This window comes from Astyanax mexicanus, chromosome 9 (assembly GCF_023375975.1).
Source record: "Astyanax mexicanus isolate ESR-SI-001 chromosome 9, AstMex3_surface, whole genome shotgun sequence".
NCBI lineage: Eukaryota > Metazoa > Chordata > Actinopteri > Characiformes > Acestrorhamphidae > Astyanax > Astyanax mexicanus.
Window position 1 is genome coordinate 44,405,650 of NC_064416.1, and position 20,539 is coordinate 44,426,188.

The following is a 20,539-nucleotide window of genomic DNA, read 5'->3' on the forward strand; positions in this document are numbered from 1 at the left end:
ACAACTCATCCAGGAGGTCACAAAAGAACCCAGAACAACATTGGCACAACAATTGGCAGAACAATACGCCAACATTGGCGTAAAACTAACATATAATTTCAGAAAAAGAGCATCATACATAAGACATGGTGGTAGTGTGATGATCTGGAGCTGCTTTGATGCTTTAAAACCTGGCAACTTGCTGTAGTTGTTGGAAACATGGGTTCTGCTCTCAACCACAAAATTGGGTTCTGCAGCAGGACAATGATCCAAAGCACACCAGCAAGTCCACCTCTGAATGGCTTAAAAAAAGAAGAATGCAAAAGGCAAAAATGTGAAATACTTTTTTTTCTCAGTTATCAGTAAAGCTTATTATTATTATTAAGTTATTAGTTTTAGGATTCAAATACTTTTCACAGGGCTAGATTGGTTTGGATAGTTTTTTTTACCTTCATAAATGATTTTTTTTCACTCAGGTTATCTTTGTCTGACATTAAAATGTTTTATATCTGAACAATATATGTATGATAAAAAAGCAAAAACAAAAGAAATCTGTAGGGGGGGGGGCAAATATTTTTTCACAGCACTGTATAGGGATGCCTGGAGCGATGGGCAGCCACTATACCCAGAGATCCCACGTTTCACAGAAGAGTCACATATATTTTTAATAGGTGCTCCTCTATAAACCAATAGGGAGTCGGAATGGTGTATGTTTATACTTCTCTACATCCAATCACAATCAGTTTCACTCTATCTGGATGGAGAGATTTATCTGGATAGGGGGTTTATTGAAGGATGAGAAGTCGGAATAAGAAATTCTCATTATTTCGCATTATTCTCACAAAAATATATAACTTTTTTTTAAGAAAAGTTACATTTCGAGACAAGTAAAATTAGATTGTTTAAATAAATTTTAATAATAAAGTTTTAATAAAGTTTTAGCTAAGTAGGTGAGAATCTTTTTACTTCAAGAAGTACAAAAAGTATATATATATATATATATATATATATATATATATATATATATATATTTTTTTTTTTTTTTTTTTTAATAAATTGCTATTAATCTGGTCACTTCTCTTTGGCTGAGCATGTAACAGTTTTGGGTTAAGCTGTGGTCCAGAATGAAACCCCTCACTCCAGACTCCGGCGCAGGCAGGATGGAGCCGATGTGGCTCAGGCAGAACTGCTGTGTAAATAATGTAAGAAGTGTGGACAGAGATATATGTGGTAATAAACCTGTAAACACAAGCAGACACACACTTCAAACTCTATAGCAACCATGACCGTCACTACCTGCCTCCAGCTACTGACTCTCAGTACTGCTGACATCAACACTAGCATTCAGTACTACTTGATTTATACATATACAGCTCTGGAAAAAAATTAAGAGACCACTTCAATTTCTGAATCAGTTTTTCTGATTTTGCTATTTATAGGTTTATGCTTGATTAAAATGAACATTGTTGTTTTATTCTATAAAATACAGACAACATTTCTTCTAAATTCCAAATAAAAATATCGTCATTTAGAGCATTTATTTGCAGAAAATGAGAAATGGCTGAAATAACAAAAAAGATGCAGAGCTTTCAGACCTCAAATAATGCAAAGAAAACAAGTTCATATTCATAAAGTTTTAAGAGTTCAGAAATCAATATTTGGTGGAATAACCCTGGTTTTTAATCACAGTTTTCATGCATCTTGGCATCATGTTCTTCTCCGCCAGTCTTACACCCTGCTTTTGGATAACTTTATGCCTTTACTCCTGGTGGGAAAATTCAAGCAGTTCAGCTTGGTTTGATGGCTTGTGTCATCTATCTTCCTCTTGATTATATTCAATTGGTAAAATCAAAGAAACGCATCATTTTTAAGTGTGCTCTTGTTTTTTGTCTCCAGAGCTGTATATACATAAAGTATACAAATATAAAATACTTGAGTTTCATTGCAGACAGTATAAACCAAAAAAAATCTGATTTATTTGCTTAACCTTATTTAATGTATTAATATACAGTACCATTAAAACTTTGCACACACCTTTACATTTAGTATATTTTCTACAATGTAGATTAATATCAAATGCATGAAACTAATAACTTAATAACTAATAAAAACAAATACAAATTAGCTTTAATCTATGGATTTTTTTTTTTTAAATAATTTTATTTTCTGATTTTTCCCCATTTTCTCCCAATTTGGAGATCCAGTTGTCCCACCCCTTTGTGCGTCCCCATCACCGGTGACGCCCGTGACCTTCGGAGGATGCGGACGAGCACACGCCTCCTCCGACACGTGTGAAGTCAATCACCCCTTTTTTTGAGCTGCTGCGGATGAATCATTGCCTGAGCAGCATCACAGCGCGCTCGGAGGAAAGCACAGCGGCTCGGTTCCAATTCATCCGCTCACAGACGCCTCGTGCCGCCCAGCGCCACCTTAAGTGTGATGGGGAGAGAGCGCCATCTACCCACCCCAGAGGGAGCAGAGCCAATTTTGCTCTCTCTAAGCATCGGCAGCTTCATGGCAAAGCTGCATGAGCGGGGGTTCGAACCTGTAATCGATGGATTTTTGCCAGTGTTGGCCAGACAGCGTAGTTTTTTTAAATGTTGTCCTAATTGGTTCACTATATAGTTCTGCATGTGTTGCTGTACAGCTTTAATGCCTTTAATATTAATTTACATTGAAAACAATCATACAAATAAAGAAAACAAATTGAATAAGAAGTGTCCAAATGTTTGACTGGTACTGTATTTAACATCAGCCTCTATTGATAAATAAAGTATCTCTTTTGCCAAAATGTTCCGACTTCTGATTATTGCAAACATATACAGTGAAGGAAATAATTATTTGATCCCTTGCTGATTTTGTAAGTTTGCCCACTGTCAGAAAATCACATTCTATAAATCATATACATTTATTTTGCTGAGAGAAATAAGTATTTGATCCCCTTACCAACCATTAAGTCTTCTAAGAATTCTTGCTCCTACAGACCAGTTAGACGAACTCGTTACCTGCATTAAAGACAGCTGTCTTAAACTCCTGTCATCTGAATAAAAGACTCCTGTCCACAATAAATAAATCAGTCAGACCTCTACAACATGGGCAAGATCAAAGAGCTTTCTGAGGAGGTCAGGGACAAGATCACAGACCTGCACAAGGGTGGAATGAGCTACAAAACAATAATACACTCAATAAAGACACTCTGTGAGAAGGAGACAACTGTTGGAAGATGGAAGAAATACAAAATGAATGTCAATCAACATCAATCTGGGGCTCAATGCAAAATCTCACCTCATGGGGTATCCTTGATTCCTTGATCATGAGTAAGGGGAGAGATCAACTTAAAACTACACGATAGGAACTTGTTAATGATCTCAAGGCAGCTGGGAGCCACAGTTACTAACAAAACTATTGGCAAAACGTTATGCCATAATGGATTAAATTCCTGCAGTACCCGCAAGGTCTCCCTGCCCAAGAAGGCACATGTGCAGGCCTGTCTGAATTTTGGCGAATGAACACCAGGATGATTCCGAGAATAATTGAGAGAAGGTGCTGTGGTCAGATGAGACAAAAATTGAGCTCTTTAGCATTAACTCAAAGATCACCGTCCTCACTGTCAAGCATGGACTTTAAAAAATGGATCGTAGATGGGTCTTCCAGCAAGACAATGACCCAAAACAAGATCAGGAAGTGGCTTAGCCAGTCACTAGACCTTAATCCCATAGAAAACGTACGGAGGGAGCTGAAGCTTAAAGTTGCCAATGCCCAAAATCTTAATGATTTAGAGATGATCTGTAAAAAGGAGTGGATCAAAACTCCTCCTGACATGTGCGCAAATCTCATCATCAAATATAAAAAATGTCTGTCTGCTGTGCTCACCAAAAAGGGTTTTGCCATCAAGCATTTGGTCTTAGTTAACAGAGGGATGAAATACTTATTTCTCTCTGCAAAATGTTAATAAATTATTACATACAATGTGATTTTCTTACTTCTTTTCAAACTTACGAAATCAGCAAGGGATCAAATAATTATTTCCTTCACTGAATATAGAACCATATTTGGCAAGGGGTGGTTTGGCTCTAACGTTTGAGAAGCCAAGAATCTGCAAACCTCTAATAGCTCATCTGTGTACATCACCAAGACTTCTAAATAGGATCACAACTAGAGTATATTTACAGCCAAAATGACTGATACACTGTACGAGCGGCTGATACTTTAAAATCTTTGTACAGTAACGCTTCCTCCAATGATGATCATTCCTCCAATGATCTGCAACCACAAACACAGTGTTACAGTCCTCATCCACAGAAACCATATCAGGTCTCCTGGCAGATATTCCAGACATTTATACCAGTACATCTTCACCATACACACACACACACACACTGTGTAACCTCAGACAATTTACCACACAGTTCACATGTCACTCACAGCAATAGTAAGAGGAAAGCAATAGTAACATTTTAACCAGAGGGTAATTCATCACTCACAGATTCACACATTCAGCTTCACTCACACATTCAGCAACATCTAGTGGTGGAAAGCAGTACAACCAAAACATGCATATGTGTAAAAAAAAAAAACAACAACAAAAAAAAACACTCTTCAGATTCTTGTGCACGTACTTAAAACTGATTTATTTCAAGTTACGAGGAGCTTCCGAGTGGTGAAATGATCATTTCAGACGCACTCCAAACGCTCCACCACGCCAACACTGCAAAATCTTTAATTAATCACTGTTCAAGTTACGGGAATGTGCAAATTATCAGAGATGAGTTACTAAATTACAAAAAAAATCAAAAGAACGATGGTTAAAATAACAAAATACAAAAAATTAACAAATAAGAAAAGTTATGTGATATGCAAAATAATATTAAATCAGCATCTACACTAACCATTGCAGATTCTTCTTCTGAAATCATTAAATAAAAGGAGAAAATTAAAAAAAGGCGGTGATGATGAGCGGGCTCTGGGCCGACTGGAGTCGAGTGTGTGTGTGTGGACGTGAGATTCACACAGCAGTTTTCCGGAAAGGCACGTGCGTCCTCCTCCAAACCCCGTTGCATTGCACTGTGGTCATCAGAGTTTTACTGTGGTACTGCGGTACTGAGGTTCATGTGGCGCGGTGAGGAGCGCAGTGGAAGGCTGAGATTTTTTTTCTTTTACAGCAGTCCGATTGTCTGCTGCACAACTGAATTCCAACAATTTCGATCAGAAACATGTGGAAAACAAATGCGGAAAGTCAGATCTGACAAAAAAAAAAATAAAATAAAGACGTTTGAGGTTGTGGTGGTTTGGAGACTGTCTGGAGGCTAAGCCTAGATTAGCGCTAGATTAAATTCTTCATCTTAGAGCAAGACCAGCATAGCTTACTAAAGACTAGTTTAACCTACAGCTGGACTTGCTTCTTCTGCTCAGGGCTTCATAGCTTATTATTTATAGCGAAACTGAACCTTAAGAGCACAGAGTCAGTAACTTAGCCTGGATTTAAACCAGCAATTTTGCATAGCATTAGACTTGCTTGGTGTACAGCAAGACCAGTCTAACCTAGAGCCGGACAAGCATGACCTAATCTCTGACTGTTTCTGTGTTTTTTTTAGCTTAGAATCAGACTAGTTTACCTAGACCTGTAGCTCAGCTTAGCTAGGTCAGTTTATTTTATCAGTCTCGGCCCTGGGAGTATTTCACAAAGTGGAATTTCTCTTTTTTTCTGAATGATTTAAGCTCATAATGAGGACTTACATGAGAAATTGTACAATACAATCTATAAAATAATTTTTCTTAGCTCTTTTTTTAGCAGACAGACTATGACCTAATTAATATTATTTAGTATCTACAGAATTCCTATGATTTAAAGTTTTTTAAGTTGTGTCAACTGGTATTTAAGTAAATGACAAATAAACCAGAAAGAAAGAAAGAAAGTACAGAGCTTTCTGTGGACTGGCCTCAGGTTATTTCTGTTCAATTTTCTGAGAAATCCAGCTTCATAAACATCCTTCCTAGCTAAGACTGAGTAACTCTAAGTACTATAATATAAGGACTACAGTTTGGCCGTCTCAGATCAGGCTGAGATGAGGACCAAGTGGAGATGGAGACTCAGCAGCATTCAGAGGCAGTTTAAAGGAACAGTTTAGCAAAAAAAATCAGTCGATCAGCCAAGACATGTTTGACATTATCTGCAGTGTGCTTCATTACTTTACAGCCAGAAGTGCCAGACTTACACTGTCACTGTTATCTAATCTCCATGATCACACGCTCAAAAAATAACATTTCTCAAGCTGTCTCTCAACACACATCAAACACATCAATTTGATTTGATCCGTTCTTCATTTGTTTGCATCAAAATCGACAAACCTGCATGCGATTTTTCACCTATTTCTCACTACTGACATAATAAACTCATCTGTGCATGTAAACAACAAGCTGGACAGACTTCACGTCCCTGAAAAACGTAGAGCCACCGCAAAAGATCAGCAAAATAAAATAAAATCACCACCTAATGTGGTCAAAAACAAGAAAATGTGCATTCCATTCTGTTCACATATGTATGAAAGTGTTTTTCTATCAAAAAAGTGAGAGAGATTATTGTATTTTAAACGTTAAAGAGGGGAAATCGGGACATTAGACGTGGGTTAAAACTTTTTAAAGTTCTTGGTGGGACAGTCACTCTGCTGCCTTTGGCTTTGTCTGTGTTGTTGCATAGCAACACATTCACTGTCACAGTAGCAGTATAAAGGAGAGATGCGAGGATGCGCGAGGGCATGTGTCTGTGTGTGTGTGTGTGTGTGCACGTCAGTAAGTGTGGAAGTTTAGGCACTCGGTAGGCAGTTGGAGCAGGTCTGTGGCGCCCCCTGTCTGCGGCTCTGCAGCTGCACTGTGCAGTGAGACACGCTGTGGGACTTCATCAGCACATGGCGAGCTTTGGCTTGCACCTCTTCCCACTTCCCCAAGCTGTCCGGCACTGAAGAGACAGAGAACAGAAATATCAACATTATCATTTCTGTATCACTGTATTAGAAACACCTCCTCTTGTGTATCCTCGGACTGGCCACTTTACTGGAAACATCCACCCTTGCACTTTCACACACTAGTGACCATATTGGAAACATCCATCCATTAGTGTTCACACACTGGACACATTTTTGGAAACATCTAATCTCAGGGCTGGTGAGATTTTACAGCACTTTTGAGAGATGGGGATTTCATTTTCCAGCAGGACTTGACACACTGCCCACTCTGCCAAAAGTACCAGTTGGTCTTATATAATATTGACATTTTTGACTCCTGCTATATGGTCTGCATACAAGCCCACAAAAAGTGTGTTCAAATATCCAACATACTTTTAGCCATATAGCGTGTACTGAGATGATTATTCAGAATGACTCACTGAGTTGCAGGTGTGCAATAGCTGCCGTTTTATCTGCTGTTAGAGCCCACAACTTCAGCTCCACTACTGCATCCACATCCTCCAGATTCAGCAAATCTGCCTTCATCACACTAACGTCCAGGTGCCAAGGAACACCTACACAGAGGAAACGAGAGGGAGAGAGGAGTGAGAGATTTTAATAGCAGACAGATCAATACATTAAACACTCTCTTTATCTCTCAAAATGATTATAATACCACAAGACGTCTAGGAAACTAGACCCTGGCCCTGGTCAGTTTTGGCTGTAAATTTCCAGTATGTCTCTGGCCTCATTAAAAAATTCCTTGAATTTTCTTGAAAGGCAGTGAAGGTGTCATCGTTAATTAATGAACTCTATAACAGCCTGTTTTGGACTTCAGCTAATGCAGATATGATATTAATCCCACAGTGCTGATTAAAACCACTGGGATTAACCATTTTTCCATCACAGTTACGCACACATTCTGTCTCAGCGCTGTTTTTAACATGCCCTCGACTACAACAGGACCCTGTCAACACATATTCAGATATTTAAAAACAGATCAAGCAGCAGTACTGAAAATCACACACACAAAAACACTAAAATCACTAAAATGCTTGTGTGATCATGTCAGTCCAACAGGGGGCGCCAACAACAAATATTAAAGAAATAAAGACTTTCTCACTTTAATCCAAAATACCTCATAAATCTGCTCTCACTTACACTCAAACACAAGATCTATAACAGGGGGGAAACTTCATATAATAAAGCAAGTATTTGTTTGTTGACCTTCAATCTGAAGAGTGTTTTCAAACACTCCAAACCTAAAAATATATACAGTTCTGGAAGAAAATAAGAGAGCACTTAAAAATGATAAGTTTCTTTGATTTTACCAAATTGAAAACCTCTGGAATATAATCAAGAGGAAGATGGATGATCACAAACCATCAAACCACCAAACTGAACTGCTTGTATTTCTGCACCAGGAGTAAAGCAGCATAAAGTTATCCAAAAGCAGTGTGTGAGACTGGTGGAGGAAAACATGATGCTGAACTGCATGAAAACTGTGATTAAAAACCAGGGTTATTCCACCAAATATTGATTTCTGAACTCTTAAAACTTTATGAATATGAACTTGTTTTCTTTGTATTATTTGAGGTCTAAAAGCTCTGCATCTTTTTTTTTATTTCAGGCATTTCTCATTTTTTGTAAATAAATGCTCTAAATGAGAATATTTTTATTTGGAATTTGGGAGAAATGTTGTCTGTAGTTTATCAAATAAAAAACAATGTTTATTTTATTCAAACATAAACCTATAAATAGCAAAACCAGAGAAACTGATTTAGAAACATATTTTATGTTTATATTTTTCTCTGTTATCAATCATGTCATTCAATTTCTTGGGAATTTGTAAATGGGTTCCTCTTATGAGGTCATAAAAAACAATTTCAGTCTAACGCAGTTTAGCCCCTCCTATTTAGCCTACTGGAGTTTAGCCAAACCCGTTCAGTACTGGTCAATTACTTTGAAAAGACTTTTAATAGACTAAAGTCTGACATCCTCTCATATCTAAAGACAAGACACAGACTAGTCATAGGCTAAGATTTTACAAGGACTGGGGGCCTCGCAGGGTCACCATTTGCAAGACTGCAACTAGATTATTTCTGAGACTATTTACAATAAATAATTATTAATTAATATTAATTATTAATAATTTTAATTATTAATAATATTTTATGTAGAACTGGGTTTGTTTGGGCTTTTGTGCCATATCAGCAACACATTGGCTATTTTATTGCATCAACAATAAACACAGACACAAATCAGTGTTTTCATATGAAAGACTTTCAGAAAATTAAGTATTTTAGCTGGTGGAATTGTTTCAAACAGTTCGTTCATATATGTAACCTTATAAAAGTCATTTCTGGTGGTTAAAAGTGCAGGTTAGTCTACTAAGATATGTTTCATATCTGAAGTCTGTTTGCCAACCAGGAGGTGGCGGTAGAAATGGGTAGAAACTTAAAAAAAAAAAAACACTCTTGCTCACTCCACAGCTCCACCAGTTTCTCCTCTTTTTTGTTCACTCTAGGAGAACTGTGGTTTCCGAGCCATTGCTTTGTTACACATTGGTTGTTGACATTAAATAGACACGTCACTGTTTGCATGAGCCGAGTCTCAAAACTTATGATTATATTAAACACAGTTGATTTTCTCTGAACGCAGGATTTTATCTTCAATCCTAACCATCTTACACTGAACCATCAAGATGAAGCGACCGCAACTCGACTCTAGCAAGACTCTGGAAATGCGACAGAAACAGTAAAATCACTTGAAAATCGTTGGGTGTAAGGTCTGCATAAGGATAAAGCTGTGTGTATTTGTGTGTGTGCGTGTGAATGCACATGTGTGTGTGTGTGTGTATGTGTGTGTGTGTGTGTGTGTGTGAGAGAAAGAATAAGAGACTCACCTTCCAGCAGTATGAGGCCAGTGTCTCTGATGATGCGGAACGTGGTGACCAGCACGAGCACAGAGAATATGTACGTACACACAGGATCAGCCAGCTTATACTCAGGCTGGAAAAACACACACACACACACACACACACACACACACACACACACACAAAAAGGTTATAAACTAGACTACAATAAATATGTTCTTATCTGTATTATACAGCAGTGTTCAATCCCTCAACCTGTAGAAACTGAAACACACTCAGCAACGCTTTACACTCTCAGATATCAAACACACACACAGCATTATTATGGCTTATAAAACTCAGTGGCTGCAGATCACTGCACAAATTACTGTAATCTGAAGCTGGGGATCCACAGCTGCAAAACTCCCAGTATGAATATCTAATAATGTGTAACAAAATTTCACATGAGTCTAGAATAACATAATAAGCTCTAAATGAACAGACTCTAACCTCAGAATACAGTTAATATCTAATAAATATCTATAACGATATAATAATGACAGTATGCAGAATTAAGATCCTTTTGTTTAACATCCAGATGTAAGAATGTGTGCGTGTGTGTGTGTGTACCTTAAACCGGACAATGTAAGCAGCAATCAGAACCCCGATGCTCTGCACCAGGTCTCCCAAAGCGTGGATAAACGCTGCCCGCATCGCCAGGCTGCCGTGCCCCTGATGACCATGCCCTGACCTCTGCGAGTGGGAGTGCCCGTGGGAGTGTGAGTGAGAGTGCAGGTGACCTGACTGGTTCAGGAGGAAGCCCATTCTACACACACACACACACATATACATATGAGAGACTGTAGATCTGCCTCAAGTTTATATCACAATTAGGCCTGTCACAATAACTACATTATCGACTTATCGTTCAATAAATGGACATGACCTCAATTATTTTAATAATCGTAATATCATCCATCTCTGAGTGAAGGGTCTTTATGTCGGTTCAACGCGGGCCAGCTGGGACAGATCGGGACTGCACGTCATGGTGTGGGGTAGACCCACGATTCCCCTGCCGCTGCACTTCACAATGTGTGTGTATGTATGTATATGTCATATATATGAGAAGAACCTACTATAGCCTACTGTGGTTCAAGCTGGGACCTCTCTAGGTTCCAAAATTAGGTGCGTAAACAGGAATGGAAAGTTTATTGTCTTTAAAACGGTTAATTCCTTGGTTATTATTTCATGTTATAATTTTATTAGTGCCAAATTGATGGTCTAAAAATGTCAACAATATAATTTATCGCAATCATTTCTGGGACAAAATATTGTTTGAAAAAATAAATAAATAAATAAATAAATTATTGCGACAGACCTAATCACAATAACTACATTTATTAACAGTTAGGCCCATAAGTATTTGGACAGTCATACAATCTTTATGATTTAGACTCTGCATGGTGCAACTTTGGATTTGAAATGAAACAACTGAGATGCAATGAAAGTGTGGACTTTCAGGTTTAATTCAAGGAACTTAAGGAAAATATCATATGAAGCCTTTAGGAATTACAACCATTTTTCTACTAAACTTCCTCATTCCATTAAACCTGAATATCTACACTTTCATTGCATCTCAGTTCTTTCACCTGAGATCCAACATGGTTTCATAAGAACCCAAATCATGATGTTTGTGTAAATGTCTGTATATTCTGTAAACTGTACATCAAGGCAGAAAGCTAGATGGCTTTAACTGCACTGCCTGGCCCAAAAAAGTCTTTACCTGGATTTAAGTAAGTAAATGATGTGTGGTTGGTTGATCTGCAGGTTTAGGTTCAGCAACAGTATGACATTGTTCTGACATTGCTGAAAGAATGAGGTCAGCTGACTCTACCTGAATATACTGAATATAGACCAGGTTATTCCATCATTGGTGATTTTTTTCTTCCCTGATGAACACGAGCATACTCCAAGATAAGACAATGTCAGAATTCATGGGGCTGGAATTGTGAAAGAGTCCAGGGTTCAGGATTGAGAGAGTCCAGATCTTAACCTCATTGAGAATCTTTGGGATGTGCTGGATGGAGAAGTGCTGCTTTGTGCAGTGGTCAGACTCTACCATCATCAATGCTGCTGCAAGATCTTGCAAGATTCTGCTCTAAAATATGCAAAATGTGATATATTTAAACTGTTTCTGGCAGAGAATTTCAACAGACGTGTTTTAAATCTGCTGAAAAAAGTGAGCCACTTCCTTTCCTGTTTAGATAATATCATGTGGAAACTTAAACTGAATAATGAGCCATGAAATGTGACTCAAAGTGAGGGGACAGCCGTGGTGTGGACTTTAGCCATCTAACTGCACCTAATGATCTGTGTGTGTGCAGCAGAACGTGCCGGGTGTAGAGCGGGGCTGCTAAACCGTGTGTAGAGCAGAGTTAGTGATGGGTAATAAACCGTGTGGAGCAGAGTTAGTGATGGGTAATAAACCGTGTGGAGCAGAGTTAATTCTCACAGATAAACATGTGTTCACTGGTTCAGTGTATGAGCAGAACACAACACAGTAATATAAACCATAGGAATTCAGTCATAGGTTGCCAGGTCTGTATGGAACCCTCAAGGGAATTGCCAGTTCAATACATAAACCCCAGTTACAGTTCTAATGTCTGAAGAGACTTATATGAGCTCATACTGGAGAGAACGTGTTGGGTTTATGGTAAAACCAGCTGCAGAACTTTATTTCTGTTCTGTCTTTAACTGCAAATCGTAAATTCATAGTCAAAGTAAAAATTGACCAACATTACAAAATGATCACTTTAAAATTCACCTGCATTAATTTAAATTCAGAGTTTCGTTCTCTCGTCTCATTGCATGAGATAAGTGTCTTGCTAAACCCCTAGTTTTAAGGGGATTGAGGTAAAATCTTTGCTTTGAAAAATCCAATAAATAAATACTGTTTGGTAAAGAACTGTAAACTCACATCAGGTTAACAGCCACACCCACAGCGGCGGTGATCAGCATGACGTCTCCATCAATGGTGAAATCAGGATGGAGTGTTCTCTGTACCGCTTCATTCAGCAGCACTCCAGTCAGGATATAGATCAACAGCACACTGATCCCAGCAGACATCACCTCTACACAACACAAGAGAGGAGAAATTCAAAGATTAAAAAATAATTAATCACAAAAAATGATAAGAAATGAGAATAGTGGGGAGTGTGAGATAATAAGAAGAGAAAAGAGGGGAAAAAATTGTAGAGAAGACGAGACAAGAGAAGAGAGCAGATGAAGTGTAAATGAAGGGATGAGAAGAGAGATGATGAAAAGCAGTGAGTTAAAAAGCAAGAAGATCAGAGGAGACTAAGAGAGAAGTGAAAAGAAGAGAAGAGTGTGAAATGAAGATAGGAGGAAAAGAGAAAAAAAATTATAGATGAAAAGAGGAAGCAGATAAGAAGAGTAGTGAGATGTAAAAACAGGGGATAAGAGAGGAGTAAAAAAGCAGTGAGATGAAAAGTCAAAGCAAGGAGATGAGAGGAGAAGATGGGGAGGAAAATGCTGTGAGAAAAGCTGTGAGAAAAGAAAAGAAGAGAAGAGAAGAAAAAAGGGTAAAAAAAAGAAAAGAGTAGAAGAAAAGAGAAGAGGTTAAACAAAGAAAAGAAATGAGAAGAGGGTAGAAGAGAAAAGAAAAAAGGATAGACGAGAAGAGAAGAGACAATGGTAGAAGAGAAGAGGTAAGAAAAAGAGGGTAAAAGAAAGAAGAGAAAAAGGTAAAACAGAAGAGAAGAGAAGAGAAAAGAAGAGAAAAGAATAGGGTGGAAAACAAGAGAAGAGAAGCGCAAAGAAGAGGGGGGAAAACAAGAGAAGAGAAGAGAAAAGAAGAGGGTGGAAAACAAGAGAAGAGAAGAGGGTAGAAAAGAAAAGAGTAAAAGAGAAGAGAAGAGGTTAAACGAAGAAAAGAGATGAGAAGAGGGTAAAAGAGAAGAGAAAAAAGGGTAGAAGAGAAGAGGTAAGAAAAAGAGGGTGGAAAACAAGAGAAGAGAAGAGAAAAAAGAATAGGGTGGAAAACAAGAGAAGAGAAGAGAAAAGAAGAGAAAAGAAAAGGGTAAAAAAGAGTAAAAGAGAAGAGAACGGGTTAAACAAAGAAATGAGATGAAAAGAGGGTAAAAGAGAAGAGAAAAAAGGGTAGAAGAGAAGAGAAGAGGTAAGAAAAAGAGGGTAAAAGAGAAGAGGTAAGAAAAAAAGGTAGAAGAGATGAGAATAGAGTACGGGAGAAGATGGTAGAAGAGAAGAGAAGAGAACAGAAGAGAAGAAAAAAGGATAGAAAAGAAAAGAGTAAAAGAGAAGAAAAGAGGTTAAACGAAGAAAAGAGATGAGAAGAGGGTAAAAGAGAAGAGAAAAAAGGGTATAAGAGAAGAGGTAAAAAAAAGGTAGAAGAGATGAGAATAGAGTACAGGAGAAGATGGTAGAAGAGAAGAGAAGAAAAGAGAAGAGAAGAAAAGAAGGTAGAAGAGATGAAAAGAGAAGAGAAGAAGGTAGAAGAGAAGAGAAGAAGGTAGAAGAGATGAAAAGAGAAGAGAAGAAGGTAAAAGAGAAGAGAAGAAGGTAGAAGAGAAGAGAAGAGAAGAACGAGTGAGGAGTTACCCAGGCGCTGGAAGCCGAAGGTGAATCTGTTTGTGGGTGGTTTGGCTGAGAGCCAGAGAGCCAGCAGGGACACAACAATTCCCACCAGATCCGTCAGTATGTGCAGAGCGTCCGTCATGATGGCCAAGCTGTTGGCCATGTAACCACCTAAACACATAGACACGCATATATTAATATATATATATTAAATCTGATTTGTCTGAATTGAGCATCAGGTTAAATAATTACAGCTTCATTTGAGAATAATGTAACTCCCTTTTATAGTACTAAAGCAATATCCAGCAGAAGGACAGGTTAATTCATTCCCAATCTGAGAATTTGTTGGAAAAAAAAACAGTATTAAATTCCCAGATCCATTAGTTAGTTATTTAATTGAGCTATTTGTGACAGATTGTGACAAAATTCTCAAGCAGAGTCACAAAGGCCATCAAAAAGGTTATGGTGAAATATAAACTTTTTGATGTAAAGAAAAAGTTCATCAGAGTTTCCAGCCTCAGAAACCGCAAGTTAACATCGCCCCAGATAAGATCCAACTAAATGCTTTTGGTTTGTAAGTTTATTACATGAATCCTTACGTTTTGCTTCATAGTCTGAATGACTTAGTATTAATTACCATGAAAGTAAAAAGAGAATACCGATCAGTCTCAAGCATTTACATTCCTGTCTGGCTTTTCCAAAACTGACAATCTGCCCACATTTTACCATTCACTACTGACAATAGAGCACTGTGACAGCAGGAAGTGAAAGTTTGCTATACTGGAAAGTATGTAATGCTTCACCCTCAGCCAGAAATACAAGCAGGAGAGCATCTACTCACACTCATAATGCATTACCTGTTCCTACATTAGCAAAAGTTTTTGTTCTGTTTGTGTTTGTGCTCTCTGGACTGACCAGAGGACGATGGGTTCCTCCCACAGTTTCTTCCTCTTAGTGTGAGGGGGTTTTCCTTGCCACTGTTGGCACTATTACTGTGGTGTTACTCATAAGTACATGACGTCCTTTTCACAAAATCACTCTTGCATAAAGAGATCCCATCAGCTCTATTTTTGCCCGTTTCTGTCCCTTTAAGAATGAGAGGTTTAAGGGCTCTGTCACTTTTATACAAATAAGCTGTTGCTGGCCATGCCATGTATACACCAAGCCACAGACCCACCCTGACTTGCTACAGATCCCTCCTTCAGAAGACGTCTGCTGGCTAATCCTGTTATGTACTGTCTGACATTTTTTTTTTTTACCAAAATGACTTTTTTGACCGAAATGGGGTTTCTTTAACTGATCTAAATGGTGGGGCTCTGGTGGGGGTTGAAAGGTGAGATGTGGTGCCAGGGTGGTTCTATGCAGGTTTAATTATTGTGATGTCACTCACATTAGGGGGCCATCCGAACAGCTCATTAAAGCATATGATTCACAAAAAAACAGATGGATGGATGGATGGTCGGTTCGCACTCGTAGTGTTTATAAGGACAGTTGAGACCCAAGTGAAAACACAGAAGCAAGCAAAGAGTGAGTTTTGCATAATATATTCACTTTACCGCAAAAATGTTTGATGAGAAAAGCATTATTTAATTGTTATGCCAATTATTATGTAAACCAAAAAAATTGTAAGACTAAGTGTACCTTTCTACTCAAAAGCAGCCAGATTGTGAAAAGGAATGAAAACTGAGTAGACTAATACAAAACATAATAAGGTGATGCTGTGTGCTTCATTTAATTTAATTTAAGAAACAAAAAATCTTCTTGAAGGCTATTTATATATAGGGAGTGTGAGCCTGTGAGCCTGCTGCTGAAAATAACCTAAAAGAAACATTGAACACACTTCTAGAAGTGCTTGTCTCTCTAGACACATCCTGCCTGAAAAAAAAAAACATATTTTATACATTTATTAAGGACTCTGTCCTGTTGTCTTCAACTGCGTGGGCACAGTCTCTCTCTCAAAATACTTTATATTAATTGGTTTCTACAATGTCAGTTATGAGTTTGCGTTTGAGTTGCTTTGCTTTTAGGTGTTGTGCTTAATTCTAGCTCTCTGTCAAATTCCGAATCCCCTTTGCATACACTCATTTCGCCCCACAGCAAAATGAGTGTAAAAGATTTTTCTCTGATTGCTTATATTTTTCGTTTATGAATAAGGGTTAATTCACATTTTAAGCGATTGTGTTCACGCCAAGGGGAGACAGATTTCAAGTTTGTTTGTTTTAAGACAAACTCAACTTCCTGTAATTGATCTAAAAGTCTAAACTATCTAGAAAAGTGTTTTCACACTGCAGATGAACCGGATCATAGATCCGGTCCAAGAACATCTCTTTGGTTTGGACCCATCTCTGGTTATTTGGTCTGCACTGTACTTCACGCCCCCTTTCACACCTGCTACTTTGGTTCGGACCCAAACTGAAATGTCTAAAAAAATCTGGACCAATTACATGTCTAGTTGGTTTCTATGGCGTCACATCAATGCCAAAAGTCGGGGACGCAAAAATACTAGGTGAAAAAAATTAACCAGTGTGTTTTAACATTTTGCAATTTACTTCTTGTGAGCGCTAATGTGAAGCTTACGAGCAAAAAAATTGGGATATCTCTCTCGAGCTTCAATTTTCTCCTCTCTGGTTTTTAATTTCCTCTTGAATTCACAGTTCTCCTCGCGGCTTTACATTACATGTTTATGCTCGAGCCACGCTTCTGCGATCGAGTTTTGGCTGATATCTCCAGACTTTGTGACGGACCGCCTACTAACAACAGCCAGAGGAGGGCGTGGGTATAGTGTCCGGAATGACCGGCTCTCTCAGTCAGCGCCTGGCGCGACCAAACCTCCGGCGCTGTCTGCCCGGGTTAAGTGCACGGCTCTTTCGCTCAGCATCTGGAGCGAACAACCCTCCAGCGCTGTCTGCCCGGGTTTAGTAAATGAGAGAGCCGGTCATTACAGGCACTATACCCGTGCTAACAGCGCAGGAGAGCGGGCTGTTTGGATGTTAGCATAGCTAGTTGGCTAACTCTCCTTGTGTCCTTTTTTCTCCGCCCCCTCCGGCTAGCGGAGGTAGGCGTTCCGTCACAAACCCTGGAGATATCAGCCAGTAGTATTCGCTGAGAGAGGCGACCCTGACCCCGCCCCAAACTGTCAAAACCACCCCTTTCAAAACTCGAGCGCAAAAGCCTCGCTCGAGCAAAAACAAAAGCTGCAGGTAATTTGCACAGCGCGTGAGGAGAACTGTGAATTTGAGAGGAAAATAAATAAACAACCAAGAGGAGAAAAACTATATTCTGAGAGAGATATTCTGTTCAGCGCGCACACAAGCGTGTTTGTTTGGTTTGGTTTCACACAGGCTTAAACCTAAACTCACCAAAGAACCCGCACCAATAAACCACGCAAGCACATTGTCTCCTCTGATTGGTCAGAGTACAGATGTAAAAGTAGTAAATGGAGTTGCACAGCTGCGAGCAGTGAACGCTGCACTTACTGTGTGTGTGTAAACAGCATAAAGCTGCAGGGACTGCATTTGTTTATAGCTGTAGTAATTAGTGTTATAATCTGGCTAATACATATAAATTATTTATTTGTACATATTTATTTACAGTCATTTAAATAAATATGTATTTAAATGACTGTATTTGATAGCTGTGTTGGATTGAGACCAGATCACGTTATCACCACAAGCGATCCACACTAGAGTGCAACTAATGTGTTCACACCTCAATCAAACAACACTAAGGGTACAAACCATAGACTGTGTATAGCTGGACAGAGCATCGTCTCTCAAAAGTGAAGCCACCACAGGTCGGGCGCCCCCTGCTGTTCGGTTTCAGAAAGCTGTGTAACCTCACCCATCCCCATAGGTTTCAATGGCAAAACAGACAACTTTCAATCACGTTTTTTTTCTTATATACTGTATTTCTACCTCCATTATTTAAATGCAACAGCTATAGTAATGGGAATGGGAATGGCGACACGGCGTCCATCTTTTTTACAGTCTCTGGTACAAACGAACCAGAGTTCCTTATAACTGGACAAAATAGTGCTGGTGTGAAAACGCTCTAATAGCGGAATAAGATTCTGATCTGGTACTGCCCAATGTTCTTAATGGTTCTTACCTACAAGTTCTCCTATCATGAACAAGAAGTACAGCACAGCGGCCAGTGCTAGCTTTCTCATCACACGGCTCTGCTTATGTCGCTCTTTCCTCCGTGCACAGCTCTCGCACGCTTCAGCGGCGGTGACCCCGGGGCTGCCCGAGCCTGAGGACAGGCCCAGCAGAGAGTCATCATCATCGTCCCCATTGGTGAGGAAGGTGTTGACTGTGGTGCCATTGGAGGACGCCGCCGTGTAGTCCTCCATTTCTCCAGAGACCACCACCTTCAGCCGGTTGAACCGGGGACTGTCCTCCTCCGCCAGCTCCTCGTCCAGGGGGGTCGTCGCACTCCAGTCCCGGTCCGACCGCTCCCGGCGCAGCGCTGAGCGCATGCGGGACAGTAAGTCCATCCCAGACATAGTGCTGGAAATGAGCTGCTCGACAACGTGGAGAAATGCGTGTATAAACGAGTGTGTGTATAATTACGAAAGACAGCTGTTAAATCAGTCCGTCAGGTTCGGCCCGGAGTGTTGTCGTTGAGGGGAGGCTGCAGCGGTCAGGTGATCTCTCAGGATCCTCAGGTTTACTCTGCATAACGTCATCATCTTACATCACCTGCAGTTACAAACAATACGTTATAATAAACAATAATAATAACAGCAATTATAGTAATAACAGCAATGACAGCAATATATACAGAGGACTGTGTCCCTTTACTAAACAACAACACTTTCCCTTCAAGCTCTGCGTTGTAGCTTTTTTACACTATCCAAAAAAAAAGAAGGGATCTTTAATTGTTCTGGAAAGAACCAGATCAAGTCAAATAATCAAATATTATTTAATATAATATAATATTAAATACACTGGTTATTAACTGTTTATTTAACTCTTAACTTTTTATTTCACTCAGCTGTGTTGGTTCAGCTCCTGGGCTGCTTTAGTTCTGTTGCCTTTTAAAAAGTAGTTTTAATTTCACTCCAAAATCACCTAGAAAATCTCTTAACACTTCTCAGTTCCTGTTCTGAAAGATGCTGGATGGATTAAAAATGCGGTTCTCGTGGGGAACCCCAGTGTTTTTAACAGGACCTGATTAACACACTCAGATCAACATCATTTGTATCTACTCCCACCTCTCTGTTTCACTTTTCTCTTTTACTCTCTTTCTTTTACCCTCTCTCTCTCACTTGCTCTTTTACTCTTTCCTTTTTCTGGACAGCAGTAGGTGAAGAAATAAAGTATTTCTTTCCTAAACTATGATTTAAAAAAAACTCATATGACAATTATATCTTTAATCGCAAAACATTTTGGAACTATATACTGTTCAAAAACAATTTTTATCGTGCTAGACCTAGTATTTTTCTTACTCTATAACTCTGCCTCTCTCTCTCTTTCACACTCCCTCTCTGTTTTATTCTATTTTACTCTCTCCTTTACTTCTTCTCTCTGCCTCTTTCTCTCTGTTTTCCTTTCTCTCTTTCTTTGTACCTCTCTTTCTCTTACTCTCTACCTCTGTCTTTCTCTCTATTATTCTCTACCTCTCTCATACTTTCTACTTGTATCTCCTTTACTCTCTCTTTTACTGTCTTTCTCTCTCTTACCCTCAACCTGTCTCTCTCCTTTACTCTCTCTTTCACTCTCTATCTGTCTCTCTCCCTTTCCTCTACTCTATTTCTCTATCTTACCCTCTAGGTTACCTGTCTCTCTTTCCTTTACTCTCTACCTGTCCCGCCTTTCTTTAAGCTATCTATTTTACTGTCTACCTGTCTCTTTCTCTTTTACTCTACCCCTGTATCCGTCTCTCTCTCTCTCAGGCCGTGTCTCTCTGAAACACAAACAAACTCACCGTCTTCCTCCGTCTCTCTCCCAGCCGAGTCGTTAATTGTCCATTTTCCTCACAGACACTCTCTCTCACTCTGTCTCACTCTCTTTCTCACACGCGTGTATGTAGTGAGACCGCAGCATTAGTGTTAGTAGTGTCAGTGTCAGTATGTCTCTCTCTCTCCTCCGCTGCTGCTGCTGCTGCCGTCCCTCTCTCTCTCTGCTGTCGCTCAGAAGCTGTGAAG

The 20,539-nt window shown here is 39.2% G+C and overlaps 1 protein-coding gene across 1 annotated transcript; it reads right to left on the reverse strand.

Annotated features, from left to right (window-relative positions):
- Positions 1-4,583: 4,583 nt before the first annotated feature.
- On the reverse strand, positions 4,584-20,525 carry slc30a4 (solute carrier family 30 member 4). The gene is made up of 8 exons (XM_022686994.2): positions 20,320-20,525; positions 18,499-19,091; positions 14,416-14,562; positions 12,755-12,908; positions 10,408-10,603; positions 9,826-9,931; positions 7,361-7,495; positions 4,584-6,934 (listed from the first exon to the last, which is right to left on the reverse strand). Exons 2-8 carry the CDS (start codon positions 18,893-18,895, stop codon positions 6,783-6,785), a joined length of 1,287 nt encoding a protein of 428 aa, XP_022542715.2. The 5' UTR covers positions 18,896-19,091; positions 20,320-20,525; the 3' UTR covers positions 4,584-6,782.
- Between the last annotated feature and the right edge of the window lie 14 nt (positions 20,526-20,539).

What these genes read in the sequence shown, in the direction of transcription:
- slc30a4 (XM_022686994.2), bottom strand. Translation starts at nt 18,895, where the DNA reads ATGTCTGGGATGGACTTACTGTCCCGCATGCGCTCAGCGCTGCGCCGG. An exon ending in TGGCCTCATACTGCTGGAAG is followed by an intron (nt 7,496 to 9,825) that starts GTGAGTCTCTTA and finishes TCCTCTGTGTAG; the next exon opens with GTGTTCCTTGGCACCTGGAC. An exon ending in TATTGCACACCTGCAACTCA is followed by an intron (nt 6,935 to 7,360) that starts GTGAGTCATTCT and finishes CTGTCTCTTCAG; the next exon opens with TGCCGGACAGCTTGGGGAAG.